General features: G+C 42.8%; 1 protein-coding gene across 1 annotated transcript in view; it reads left to right on the top strand.

The window, feature by feature from the left end:
• tmtc3 (transmembrane O-mannosyltransferase targeting cadherins 3) overlaps positions 1-14,025 on the top strand; it is a 127,056-nt gene that overhangs the window by 99,832 nt on the left and 13,199 nt on the right. The window contains exons 11-12 of the mRNA XM_035790064.2: positions 1,202-1,305; positions 5,371-5,540. Coding sequence (XP_035645957.1) covers positions 1,202-1,305; positions 5,371-5,540 — 274 coding nt within the window. The remainder of the gene's footprint in view (positions 1-1,201; positions 1,306-5,370; positions 5,541-14,025) is intronic.

Here is a 14,025-nt window from a genome sequence, read left to right as displayed (position 1 = left end):
TTGCACTCAATAACTGGTTGTACCACCTTTAGCTGCAATGACTGCAACCAAATGCCTCCTGTAGTTGAACAGTCTCTTATCGCTGTGGAGGAATTCTGACCAACTCTTGCATGCAGAACTGATTTAACTCAGCTACATTTGTGGGGTTTCAAGCATGGACAGCTCATCTTAAGTCCTGCCACAACATCTCAATTGGGATTAGGTCTGGACTTTGACTAGACCATTTCAAAACTTCAAATGTGTTGCTTTTCATGTAGACTTGATTGTGTGTTTTGGATCATTGTCTTGCTGCATGACCCAGCTGCGCTTTAGCTTCAGCACACAGACGGATGCCTGACAGAATTCATGGTTCCTTCTATTAAGGCAAGTCGTCCAGGTCCTGAGGCAGCAAAGCATCACCAAACCATCACAGTACCACCATCATGCTTTACCGTTCGTTGGTATGAGATTCTTACTGTGGAATGAAGTGTTTGTATTTCGCCATGCGTAATGGGACCCATGTCATCCAAAAAGTTGATTCAAGTTTGCCAAAAAGCGATTTGAGACTGATCAACAACTACAGGAAGCATTTGGTTGCAGTCATTGCAGCTAAAAGTGGCACAACCAGTTATTGAGTGTAAGGGGGCAGTTACTTTTTCACACGAGCATTGGATGTTGCATAACTTCGTTTATGAAATAGGTTAAATAAGTATATGATTGTTGTGTTATTTGTTCACTCAGGTTTCCTTTATCTAACATTGGGTGCTGGTTGAAGATCTGATAACATTCATTATCAAAAATATGCTAAAGTAGAAAAAATTAGAAAGGGGGCAAATACTTTTTCACAGGGCTGTATAGTTTGCAAATATCCAGTGACATCCCTGTAGCGTTGGCAATCTTAATCATGTCAATGCCTCATACAAGCTGCTCCGCTCGTTAAACCCCACAGCCACCCGCCGCCACAGTAGAGCTGTATTATGTGGTCATATTGAATGGATGCATTCCACAAGTAGTGCACTATATTGAATGTAGGGTGCCAATTGGCACACACACAATGTTCCGCTAAACTCCATCAGATCAGATGTACTGCCAGTGTCCAGCCAAGCCACCACCTGACTGCCTTTGCATATGCTCCTAATCCCTAATCCCCACGCAGGCTTGATATCCCTGCGAAATTGTCTTTGCTAACCCATGTGCCTTCTCCTGTGGCATGTCCCTGCAGATGACATTGGAGCCCATATGAATGTGGGAAGGACCTACAAGAACCTGAATAAGTCCAAGGAGGCTGAGGACGCCTACCTGGTTGCCAAATCCCTCATGCCACAGGTATGTGACAAGGCCACACACACCCAGGTGTATTTAAGAGGGAAAACATCAGTCATGTTTGATATTCCCACTGTTTCACCTTCATCATCCTTTGAAGGACATGACGACGAGAGCAATCGGTAGCTGCGAGGTAACAGCAGCGAGTGGGAGGAACAGTGTTGTTCATTGTGCCAGGGCCAGGATTTTAAACCAAATCCCCCTACGTGTTGTGTTTTCTGTGTTGTCAGCTGCATTCACCCTTTTGTATTTATATGATTTATTTAACCCTTTTATTTATCCAGACAAGTCAGTTATGAACAAATTCTAATTTACAATGTCGTCCTGTCAAAGCATGATAGATCATTGAGCACCAGGATAATCTTAAAGGAGCACCTGAGGACCCGTGCCTTTTGAAAAGCCTACCTTTGGCATGAATTTTTTAGTCATTAAATCATGTTTAGCTGTCTAATGTTAAGCATTGCAAGTAATTTACCTCTGGTATGTTAATGAGTTTATGATGATGTTTATTAGAAGGCCAATCTGACTTCCTACCCAAACCTCCATCTCAGGAGTGACGTCAACTAAAGGGGCACTTCTTCACTTTGCAGATAGTTGATCATCAGTTAAAGGTCTCTTGAGGACTTGATCATTTTTTTTGTCAGTTTAATAGTCTTAGGCCAAGCTCACCTTTATTTTATTTAACCTTTATTTAAATAGTCAAGTCAAGAACACATCCTTAGGGTAGCCTAGTGGTTAGAGCGTTGCACTAGTAACCGAAAAGTTGCAAGATCGAATCCCCGAGCTGTCAAGGTAAAAAATCTGTCGTTCTGCCCCTGAACAAGGTAGTTAATTCACTATTCCTAGGCCATTATTGAAAATAAGAATGTGTTCTTAACTGACTTGCCTAGTTAAATAAAGGTAAATAAAAAAATTATGCTAAGACATACAGCTCTGTCGCCTCTGTTATGATTAGTTTATGTTCTTAGAGATCAATGGGAGGCTGACCTGATTTCCTACCCCAATCCCTAAAAGTTGTTTATCTCAGGAATGAAGTAAAATAAGGAAATGGCAGTGCCTCAGGCTGGCCTACCGGTAGCGCTGCCAACTCCAGACTTCAAGCCCTGTCTCAGCCATTCTGTCTGTGCCTCTTTACTGTCATTCTATCATTCATGAAAAATGAACATGAAACGAGTTTGGTGATCGAATCTACTTGTAAAAAAATGTTTTTTAAAGTATTTCTGGAAACTTATTTGATCTGTACTACCCTTGCGATGGGTCAGCTTTGAAAACAAATTGCAATTTTGGGAATCAGCAGCGGGGCTGATTTCTTTAATGTTAGCGTCACAAAACAGTACAGGCGAGGCCTTGTTGCATCTTTTGAAGAGGTCTTTCAGCTAAAGCACGCAGGCGGCTATGGCTATCATGTATCCATGGCCCCATGCTGACGATCCTGAACAGGATATCCGCGTGGGGCCCAATAATAATCACTTAGATACAGTACACTAATGTTGATCATAGCTCTTATTTATTGGGTTTCCAAATAAGTTAACTATTTATATCCAGATTTCCGCTTATGTCTGGGAATCCAACGACCGACAACCCCATGGAATGAAACTAACGATAAGGTGCTTTAGTACGTGTTTGATAAGCCTCTGTGATCCTGTTGATGGAGGAAATGTACACTGATTAAAAAGCGTACCTTTTGTTAGCCTCAGTCTGTCATGGTCTCATGATTTATTTGAGAAACTGTGTAAACTCTGATTCGATAGATGGTTTTCTTCAATAGAAGAAAACAAAAAATATATATCTTCTACCTCTAGCTATGTGTGTGACTAGTGCAGGAATGTAGAATTGTCTTGTCTGAATGGGAGGGTATAGATGTATGACAGAATTTGTTTCCTTGACAATCCCACTGTAATGTGGGGTACCATGTTGGCCATGACAGAGCAGACTGCCCACATCAGAGGTTTCCAGTGACTTTGAAGTTCTATTAGAATTATATTGGTATTCTAGATATGCTCAATCATTATTTGCCCTCCAAGATGGTGGGACTTCTGTAATTGTCATCATAGGTACACTTCAACTATGACAGACAAAATGAGAAAAAAAATCTAATCACATTGTAGGATTTTTTAATTAATTTATTTGCAAATTATGGTGGAAAATAAGTAGTTGGTCAATAACAAAAGTTTGTCTCAATACTTTGTTATATACCCTTTGTTGGCAATGACAGAGGTCAGATGTTTTCTGTAAGTCTTCACACGGTTTTCACACACTGTTGCTGGTATTTTGGCCCATTCCTCCATGCAGGTCAGTGATGTTTTGGGGCTGTTGCTGGGCAACACGGACTTTCAACTCCCTCCAAAGATTTTCTATGGGGTTGAGATCTGGAGATTGGCTAGGCCACTCCAGGACCTTGAAATGCTTCTTACGAAGCCACTCCCTCTTTGCCCGGGCGGTGTGTTTGGGATCATTGTCATGCTGAAAGACCCAGCCACGTTTCATCTTCAATGCCCTTGCTGATGGAAGGAGGTCTTCACTCAAAATCTCACGATACATGGCCCCATTCATTCTTTCCTTTACACGGATCAGTCATCCTGGTCCCTTTGCAGAAAAACAGCCCCAAAGCATGATGTTTCCACCCCCATGCTTCACAGTAGGTATGGTGTTCTTTGGATGCAGCTCAGCATTCTTTGTCCTCCAAACACGACGAGTTTAGTTTCTACCAAAAAGTTATATTTTGGTTTAATCTGACCATATGACATTCTCCCAATCTTCTTCTGGATCATCCAAATGCTCTCTAGCAAACTTCAGATGGGCCTGGACATGTACTGGCTTAAGCAGGGGGACACGTCTGGCACTGCAGGATTTGAGTCCCTGGCGGCGTAGTGTGTTATTGATGGTAGGCTTTGTTACTTTGGTCCCAGGTCTCTGCAGGTCATTTACTAGGTCCCCCCGTGTGGTTCTGGGATTTTTGCTCACCGTTCTTGTGATCATTTTGACCCCACGGGGTGAGATCTTGCTTGGAGCTCCAGATCGCGGGAGATTGTAAGTGGTCTTGTATGTCTTTCATTTCCTAATAATTGCTCTCACAGTTGATTTCTTCAAACCAAGCTGCTTACCTATTGCAGATTCAGTCTTCCCAGCCTGGTGCAGGTCTACAATTTTGTTTCTGGTGTCCTTTGACAGCTCTTTGATCTTGGCCATAGTGGAGTTTGGAGTGTGACTGTTTGAGTTTGTGCACAGGTGTCTTTTATACTGATAACAAGTTCAAACAGGTGCCATTAATAAAGGTAATGAGTGGAGGACAGAGGAGCCTCTTAAAGAAGAAGTTACAGGTCTGTGAAAGCCAGAAATCGTGCTTGTTTGTAGGTGACCAAATACTTATTTTCCACCATAATTTGCAAATAAATTCATAAAAAATCCTACACTGTGATTTTCTGGAGAAAAAAAAATCTAATTTTGTCTGTCATAGTTGAAGTGTACCTATGATGAAAATTACAGGCCTCTCTCATCTTTTTAAGTGGGAGAACTTGCACAATTGGTGGCTGACTAAATACTTTTTTGTCCCACTGTATGTATGTATATATTTATACACATGTATTTATTTTTTATTTATTTAAGTATGTGTTCACACGGTTCTCATGATCTACATTCCCTACAGTCTCTGGTGGTTAAAGTTAACTTAGAATATCTAATGTCCAGTACCCCTTACCTATCAGAGCTAACCAAAACAATGCAAACTTGTTGTATAGTGTGATCTAATACCGTCCATGTATAATAAACATGTGTAGTAAACTCAGAGCTCCCCAGTGGCGCAACGGTCTAAGGCACTGCATCTCAGTGCAAGAGTTGTCACTACAGTCCCTGTTTCGAATCCAGGCTGTATCACATCTGACCATGATTGGGAGACCCATAGGGCGGCGCACAATTGGCCCAGCGTGGTCTAGGTTTGGCCGGGGTAGGCCATCATTGTAAATAAGAATTTGTTCTTAACTGGCTTGACTATTTAAATAAAGGTTAAATAAACAAATTAAAACATTAATCAATTGCTGAGGGGCATAATCACTGATTATGCCCTTCCAGATCATTCCAGGGAAGAAGTACGCCACCCGTGTGGCGCCCAACCACCTGAACGTGTACATTAACCTGGCCAACCTGATCCGTACCAACGACTCACGGCTGGAGGAGGCTGACCAGCTCTACAGACAGGCCATCAGCATGAGGCCCGACTTCAAACAAGCCTATATCAGCAGGTAAGGGCCCTTTACTAGAGCCATATATCAACTGGCAAGGCCCCTTATCTAACATTATATATCAGTAGGTAAAGCCCTTTAGTGATGGGGGGGTGAAATCAATGGTTGCGCATCGCAATAATATTTTTGTAAGATATTATACTGCTATTTTACTGCAAGTATCAATATGTAAAAAATTATATACACTACCGTTCAAAAGTTTGGGGTCACTTAAAATATCCTTGTTTTTGAAAAAAAAAACTACTTTTTTTGTCCATTAAAATAACATGAAATTGATCAGAAATACAGTGCAGACATTAATGTTGTAAATGACTGTTGTAGCTGGAAACGGCTGATTTTTATATTTTATGGAATATCTACATGGGCGTACAGAGGCCCATTATCAGCACTGGCTCTAACCAGAATAGAAAGAGTGGGAGGCCCCGGTGCACAACTGAGCAAGAGGACAAGTATATTAGTATCTAGTTTGAGAAACAAACGCCTCACAAGTCCTCGACTGGCAGCTTCATTAAATAGTACCCGCAAAACACCAGTCTCAACATCAACAATGAAGAGGCGTCTCAAACCAGACACTCTAATGTACTTATCCTCTTGCTCAGTTGCTCAGTTGGGGCCTCCCACTCTTTCCATTCTTGTTAGAGCCAGTTTTTGCACTGTTCTGTGAATGGAGTAGTACACAGCGTTGTACGAGATCTTCAGTTTCTTGGCAATTTCTCGCATTGAATAGCCTTCATTTCTCTGAACAAGAATAGACTAAGAAAGCGCTTTGTTTCTGGCCATTTTGAGCTTGTAATCAAACCCACAAATGCTGATGCTCCAGATACTCAACTAGTCTAAAGGCCAGTTTTACTGCTTCTTTAATCAGAAAAACAGTTTTCAGCAGCTAACATAATTGCAAAAGGGTTTTCTAATGATCAGTTAGCCTTTTAAAATGATGGACTTGGATTAGCTAACACAACATGCCATTGGAACACAGGAGTGATGGTTGCTGATAATGGGCCTCTGTACGCCCATATAGATATTCAGTAAAAATCAGCTGTTTCCAGCAACAATTTGGGCATTTTTATTGGCAGAAATGTGGTGGGTACTCTATTCGTTTGCTGGACTTTATCCTGCTAACTGTTCCAAATGTCCGAAATTAATTTGGTAAAAGGGCTTTTATGTACTCTGCGCCATCATCTTGGTACGCCTTACAAAATTGTTTTAAACTGGAAGAACTTGTCTCGATTGGTATTTTTAAATCACGGATGAATGATCTTGAGACTAAAAACATTGACAGGTCAGGGAATCAATTGGCTGTTTTTGATTTTGTTATACTCTTGTGAATTCTATGGTTTTTACTAGATTACTTGTAGTTTTAAATGTTGTTTGTCTGTCATTTTTGTAATGACTTGGTGCTGCCTATCTTGGCTAGGACGCTCTTGAAAAATATATTTTAAATCTCAATGAGCCCTTCCTGGTTAAATAAAGGTTCAATTAAAAAAATAATATTTAAAAAATTGTCAACACTGTATATCTGATCAATTTTATGTTGTTTTAATGGACCACAAATTGGATTTTCTTTCAAATACAAAGACATTTCTAAGTGACCCCAAACTTCTGTGTGTGTGTGTGTGTGTGTGTGTGTGTGTGTGTGTGTGTGTGTGTGTGTGTGTGTGTGTGTGTGTGTGTGTGTGTGTGTGTGTGTGTGTGTGTGTGTGTGTGTGTGTGTGTGTGTGTGTGTGTGTGTGTGTGTGTGTGTGTGTGTGTGTGTGTACATATAATATATGTGTGTATATACACTGCTCAATTAAAATAAAGGGAACACTTAAACAATGTAACTCACAGTCAATCACACTTCTGTGAAATCAAACTGTCCACTTAGGAAGCAACACTGATTGACAATACATTTCACATGCTGTTGTGCAAATGGAATAGACAACAGGTGGAAATTATAGGCAATTAGCAAGACACCCCCAATAAAGGAGTGGTTCTGCAGTTGATAACCACAGACCACTCCTCAGTTCCTATGCTTCCTGGCTGATGTTTTGGTCACTTTTGAATGCTGGCGGTGCTTTCACTCTAGTGGTAGCATGAGTCGACAACCCACACAAGTGGCTCATCCAGGATGGAACATCAATGCGAGCTGTGGCAAGAAAGTTTGCTGTGTCTGTCAGCATAGTTTCCAGAGCATAGAGGCGCTACAAGGAGACAGGCCAGTACATCAGGAGATGTGGAGGAGGCCGTAGGAAGGCAACAACCCAGCAGCAGGACCGCTACCTCTGCCTTTGTGCAAGGAGGAGCAGGAGGAGTACTGCCAGAGCCCTGCAAAATGACCTCCAGCAGGCCACAAATGTGCATGTGTCTGCTCAAACGGTCAGAAACAGACTCCATGAGGGTGGTATGAGGGCCTGACATCCACAGGTGGGGGTTGTGCTTACAGCACAACACCGTGCAGGACGTTTGGCATTTGCCAGAGAACACCAAGATCGGAAAATTCGCCACTGGCGCCCTGTGCTCTTCACAGATGAAAGCAGGTTCACACTGAGCACATGTGACAGACGTGACAGTCTGGAGGCGCCGTGAAGAACGTTCTGCAGCCTGCAGCATGACCGGTTTGGCTGTGGGTCAGTCATGGTGTGGGGTGGCATTTCTTTGGGGGTCCGCACAGCCCTCAATGTGCTCGCCAGAGGTAGCCTGATTGCCATTAGGTACCGAGATGAGATCCTCAGACCCCTTGTGAGACCATATGCTGGTGCGGTTGGCCCTGGGTTCCTCCTAATGCAAGACAATGCTAGACCTCATGTGGCTGGAGTGTGTCAGCAGTTCCTACAAGAGGAAGGCATTGATGCTATGTACTGGCCCGCCTGTTCCCCAGACCTGAATCCAATTGAGCACATCTGGGACATCATGTCTCGCTCCATCCACCAAAGCCACGTTGCACCACAGACTGTCCAGGAGTTGCCGGATGCTTTAGTCCAGGTCTGGGAGGAGATCCCTCAGGAGACCATCCGCCACCTCATCAGGAGCATTCCCAGGCGTTGTAGGGAGGTCATACAGGCACGTGGAGGCCACACACACGACTGAGCCTCATTTTGACTTGTTTTAAGGACATTACATCAAAGTTGGATCAGCCTGTAGTGTCGTTTTCCACTTTAATTTTGAGTGTGACTCCAAATCCAGACCTCCATCCAAGGGTTGATCAATTTGATTTCCATTGATCATTTTTGTGTGATTTTGTTGTCAGCACATTCAACTATGTAAAGAAAAAAGTATTTATTATTTTAGTGTTCCCTTTATTTTTTTGAGCAGTGTATATATACACACACACACACACACACACACACACACATTCATTTATTTATTTGAAGTCGGAAGCTAACATACCTTAGCCAAATACATTTCAACTCAGTTTTCTGCAATTCCTGACATTTAATCCTAGTAAAAATTCCCTGTCTTAGGTCATTCAGGGTCACCACTTTATTTTAACAATGTGAAATGTCAGAAGAATAATAGAGAATTATTTATTTTAGCTTTTATTTCTTTCACCACATTCCCAGTGGGTCAGACGTTTACATACACTCAATTAGTATTTGGTAGCATTGCCTTTAAAATGGTTTAACTTGAGTCAAACGTTTCGGGTAGCCTTCCACAAGCTTCCCACAATAAGTTGGGTGAATTTTGGCCCATTCCTCCTGACAGAGCTGGTGTAACTGAGTCGGGTTTGTAGGCCTCCTTGCTCGCACATGCTTTTTCAGTTCTGCCCACAGATATTCTATAGGATTGAGGTCAGGGATTTGTTGGCCACTCCAATTCCTTGACTTTGTTTTCCTTAGCCATTTTGCCACAACTTTGGAGCTATGCTTGGGGTCATTGTCCATTTGGAAGACCCATTTGGAACCAAGCTTCAACTTCCTGACTGATGTCTTGAGATGTTGCTTCAATTTATCCACGTAATTTTCCTCCCTCATGATGCCATCTACTTTGAAGTGCACCAGTCCTTCCTGCAGCAAAGCACCCCCACAACATGATGCTGTCACCCCCTTACTTCACGGTTGGGATGGTGTTCTTCGGCTTGCAAGCGTCCCCCTTTTTCCTCCAAACATAACGATGGTCATTATGGCCAAACAGTTCTAATTTTGTTTCATCAGACCAGAGGACATTTCTCCAAAAAGTACGACATTTGTCCCCATGTGCAGTTGCAAACCGTAGTCTGGCTTTCTTATGGTGGTTTTGGAGCAGTGGCTTTTTCCTTGCTGAGCGGCCTTTCAGGTTATGTCGATATAGGACTTGTTTTACTGTGGATATAGATACTTTTGGACCTGTTTCCTCCAGCATCTTCACAAGGTCCTTTGCTTGCTGTTGTTCTGGGATTGATTTGCACTTTTCGCACCTAAGTACATTCATCTCTAGGAGACCTAACGCGTCTCCTTCCTGAGCGGTATGACTGCTGCATGGTCCCATGGTGTTTATACTTGCATGCTATTGTTTGTACAGATGAACGCGGTACCTTCAGGCATTTGGAAATTGCTCCTAATGATAAACCAGACTTGTGGAGGTCTACAATTTCTTTTCTGAGGTCTTGGCTGATTTCTTTTGATTTTCCCATGATGTCAAGCAAATAGGCACAGAGTTTGAAGGTAGGCCTTGAAATACATCCACAGGTACACCTCCAATTGACTCAAATTATGTCAATTAGCCAATCAGAAGCTCCTAAAGCGATGACATCCTTTTCTGTAATTTTCCAAGCTGTTTAAGGGCACAGTCAACTTAGTGTATGTAAACTTCTGACCCACTGGAATTGTGATACAATGAATTATAAGTGAAATTATCTGTCTGTAAACAGTAGTTGGAAAAATTACTTGTCATGCAAAAAGTAGATGTCCTAACTGACTTGCCAACACTATAGTTTGTTAATAAGAAATGTGTGGAGTGGTTTAAAAACTAGTTTAATGACTCCAACCTAAGTGTATGTAAACTTCCGACTTCAACTGTTGAATTTCTGCAAAGAAACCACTACTAAAGGACACCAATAAGAAGAAGAGACATGTTTGGGCCAAGAAACACAAGCAATGGACATTAGACCGGTGGAAATCTGACCTTTGGTCTGATGAATCTGAGATTTTTGGTTTCAACTGCCAAGACTTTGTGAGACGCAGAGTATGTGAACGGATGATCTCCACATGTGGTTCCCACCGCAAAGCATGGAGGTGTGATGTTTTGGGGATGCTTTGCTGGTGACTCTGTCTGTGATTTATTTAGATTTCAATGCACATTTAACCAGCATGGCGACCTCAGCATTCTGCAACGATATGCCATCCTATCTGGTCTGTGCTATTATTTGTTTTTTAACCGGACAATGATCCAAAACACTTTCAGGCTGTGTCAGGGCTATTTGACCAAGATGGAGGGTGATGGCGGCTGCATCAGATGTCCTGCACAATCACCCCACCTCAACCCAATTGAGATGGTTTGGGATGAGTTGGACCGCAGAGGGAAGGATAAGAAGTGACCAGCATATTTGGGAACTCCTTCAAGACTAATTACATTTACATTTACATTTAAGTCATTTAGCAGACGCTCTTATCCAGAGCGACTTACAAATTGGTGCATACACCTTATGACATCCAGTGGAACAGCCACTTGCATCTAAATCTTTTTTGGGGGAGAGGGGGGTGAGAAGGATTACTTACCCTTACTTACCCTATCCTAGGTATTCCATGAAGAGGTGGGGTTTCAGGTGTCTCCGGAAGGTGGTGATTGACTCCGCTGTCCTGGCGTCGTGAGGGAGTTTGTTCCACCATTGGGGGGCCAGAGCAGCAAACAGTTTTGACTGGGCTGAGCGGGAACTGTACTTCCTCAGTGGTAGGGAGGCGAGCAGGCCAGAGGTGGATGAACGCAGTGCCCTTGTTTGGGTGTAGGGCCTGATCAGAGCCTGGAGGTACTGAGGTGCCGTTCCCCTCACAGCTCCGTAGGCAAGCACCATGGTCTTGTAGCGGATGCGAGCTTCAACTGGAAGCCAGTTAATGGAAAAGCATTCCATTTGAAGCTGGTTGAGAGAATGCCAAGAGTGTGCAAAGCTGTTATCAAGGCAAAGGGTGGCTTACTTTGAAGAATCTCAAATATATTTTGATTTGTTCAACACTTTTTTGGTTACTATATACATACAGTTCCAGTCAAAAGTGTGGACACCTACTCAGTCCAGGATTTTTCTTTATTTTTTGCTTTTTTCTACATTGTAGAATAATAGTGAAGATCTCAACTATGAAATAACACGTGTTTGGTGGAAAGCAGACTGTACCAGATTGTCCACTATGATTTTTTCCTGTGCGTAGCTCCGTTTATTTTTTATCCTGAAAATCTCCCAAGTACTTAACAATTACAAGCATACTAATAACATTGGAGAGTGGTATTCAATAATGTGTTATTTTGGATTTGCCCCAAACATAACACTTTGTATGGAGGACAAAAAGTTAATTGTTTTGCAACTATTTTTTCTCTATTACTTTAGTGCCTTGTTGCAAACAGGATGAATGGATGAATCCATCCTCAGTTTTCTCCTATCATAGCGATTAAAGTCACCATTGGCCTCATGGTGAAATCACTGAGTGGTGTCCTTCCTCTCCGGCAACTGAGTTAGGAAGGACATTGTTATATTTGTATTGACTTGGTGTATTGATACACCATCCATGCTCAAAGGGATATTCAATGTTTGCTTCTTTTTTTTTGACCCATCTACCAATAGGTGCCTATCTTTGCAAAGCATTGGAAAATCTCTCTTGTCTTTGTGGTTGAATCTGGGTTTGAAATTCGCTGCTTGACTGAGGGACATTAAAAATAATTGTATGTGTGGGGTATAGAGATGAGGTACTCATAAAAAAAGTCACGTTCAATGTCCATTCAACGTATTATGTGACTTGTTAAGCATATTTTTACTCCTGAACTTATTTAGGCTTGCCATAACAAAGGGGTTGAATACTTAATGAGTCAAGACATTTCAGCTTTTCATTTTTTATTAGTTGGTAAACATTTTGAAAAACATAATTCCATTTTGACATTATGGTGTATTGTGTGTAGGCCAGTGACTGTGTTTTTCAGTCTCTCGGTCCCTGCTTTGATGCACTTGTACTCACCTTGCCTTCTGGGTGATAGCGAGGTGAACAGGCCGTGGCTCGGGTGGTTGATGTCCTAGATCTTTTTGGCCTTCCTGTGACATCGGGTGCTGTAGGTATCCTGGAGGGAAGGCAGTGTGCCCCCGTTGATGCTTTTTCCTGAATTCCACAATCAGCTTTTGTTTAATTTTTTTTAATTATTAAAAAAAAATTATCCCCAATTTCGTCATGTCCAATTGGTAGTTAGTTTTGTCCCATCGCTGCAACTCCCGTATGGATTCAGGAGAAGCGAATGTTGAGCCGTGCGTCCTCGAAACACAACCCCTCCAAGCCGCACTGCTTCTTGATACAGTGCACGCTTAACTCGGAAGCCAGAAACACCATACGTGTCGGCGTGCATGATCCCGGCCCACCACAGGAGTTGCTAGAGCATGGTGGGACAAGGACATCCCAGCTGGCCAAACCCTACCCTAACCCGGACGATGCTGGTCCAGCTCAGGTTATTTTCCTGGCACCACTCCGCCAGGGCCATCACCTCCTCTTGTCATTTTTGGTAATTGTCCTACTATGGTTGTGTCGTCTGCAAACTTCATGATTGAGTTGGCCATGCAGTCATGGATGAACAGGGAGTACAGGAGTGGGCTGAGCATGCACCCTTGTGGGGCCCCTTTGTTGAGTATCAGTGAAGTGGAGGTGTTGCTTCCTACCTTCATCACATGCGGGTGGCCCGTCAGGAAGTCCAGGACCCAGTTCCACAGGGCAGTATTCAGACCCAGGGCCCCAAGCTTCATGATGAGCTTGGAGGGTACTATGCTGTTGAAGGCTGAGCTATAGTCAATGAACAGCATTCTTACTTAGATTTTCCTCTTGTCCAGATGGGATAGGGGAGTGTGCAGTGCAATGGCGATTGCATCATCTGTGGGTCTACTGGGGCTGTAAGCAAATTGAAGTGGGTCTAGGGTGTAAGGTAGAGGTGATATGATCCTTAACTAGCCTCTCAAAGCGTTTCATGATGACAGAAGTGAGTGCTACGGGGCGGGGCGATAGTAACTTAGTTCAGTTACCTTTGCTTTCTTGGGTACAGGAAACAATGGTGAACATCTTGAAGCATGTGGGGACAGCAGACTGGGATAGGGAGAGATTTTATTTTTATTTTTACCTTTATTTAACTAATAAGAACATTCTTATTTTCAATGACTGCCTAGGAACTGCCTGTTCAGGGGCAGAACGACAGATTTGTACCTTGTTACTAGTCCAACGCACTAACCACTAGGCTACCCTGCCGCCACAGATTGAATCTGTCCGTAAACACTCCAGCCAGCTGGTCTGCACATGCTCTGAGGATGCGGTCAGGGATACTGTCTGGGTCGGCAGCCTTGCGAGGGTTAACATGT

Source organism: Oncorhynchus keta, chromosome 17 (assembly GCF_023373465.1).
Source record: "Oncorhynchus keta strain PuntledgeMale-10-30-2019 chromosome 17, Oket_V2, whole genome shotgun sequence".
In the NCBI taxonomy this organism is placed as follows: domain Eukaryota; kingdom Metazoa; phylum Chordata; class Actinopteri; order Salmoniformes; family Salmonidae; genus Oncorhynchus; species Oncorhynchus keta.
Note: the sequence above shows the minus strand (reverse complement) of the source record. Positions and strands in the feature narration are given on the sequence as shown.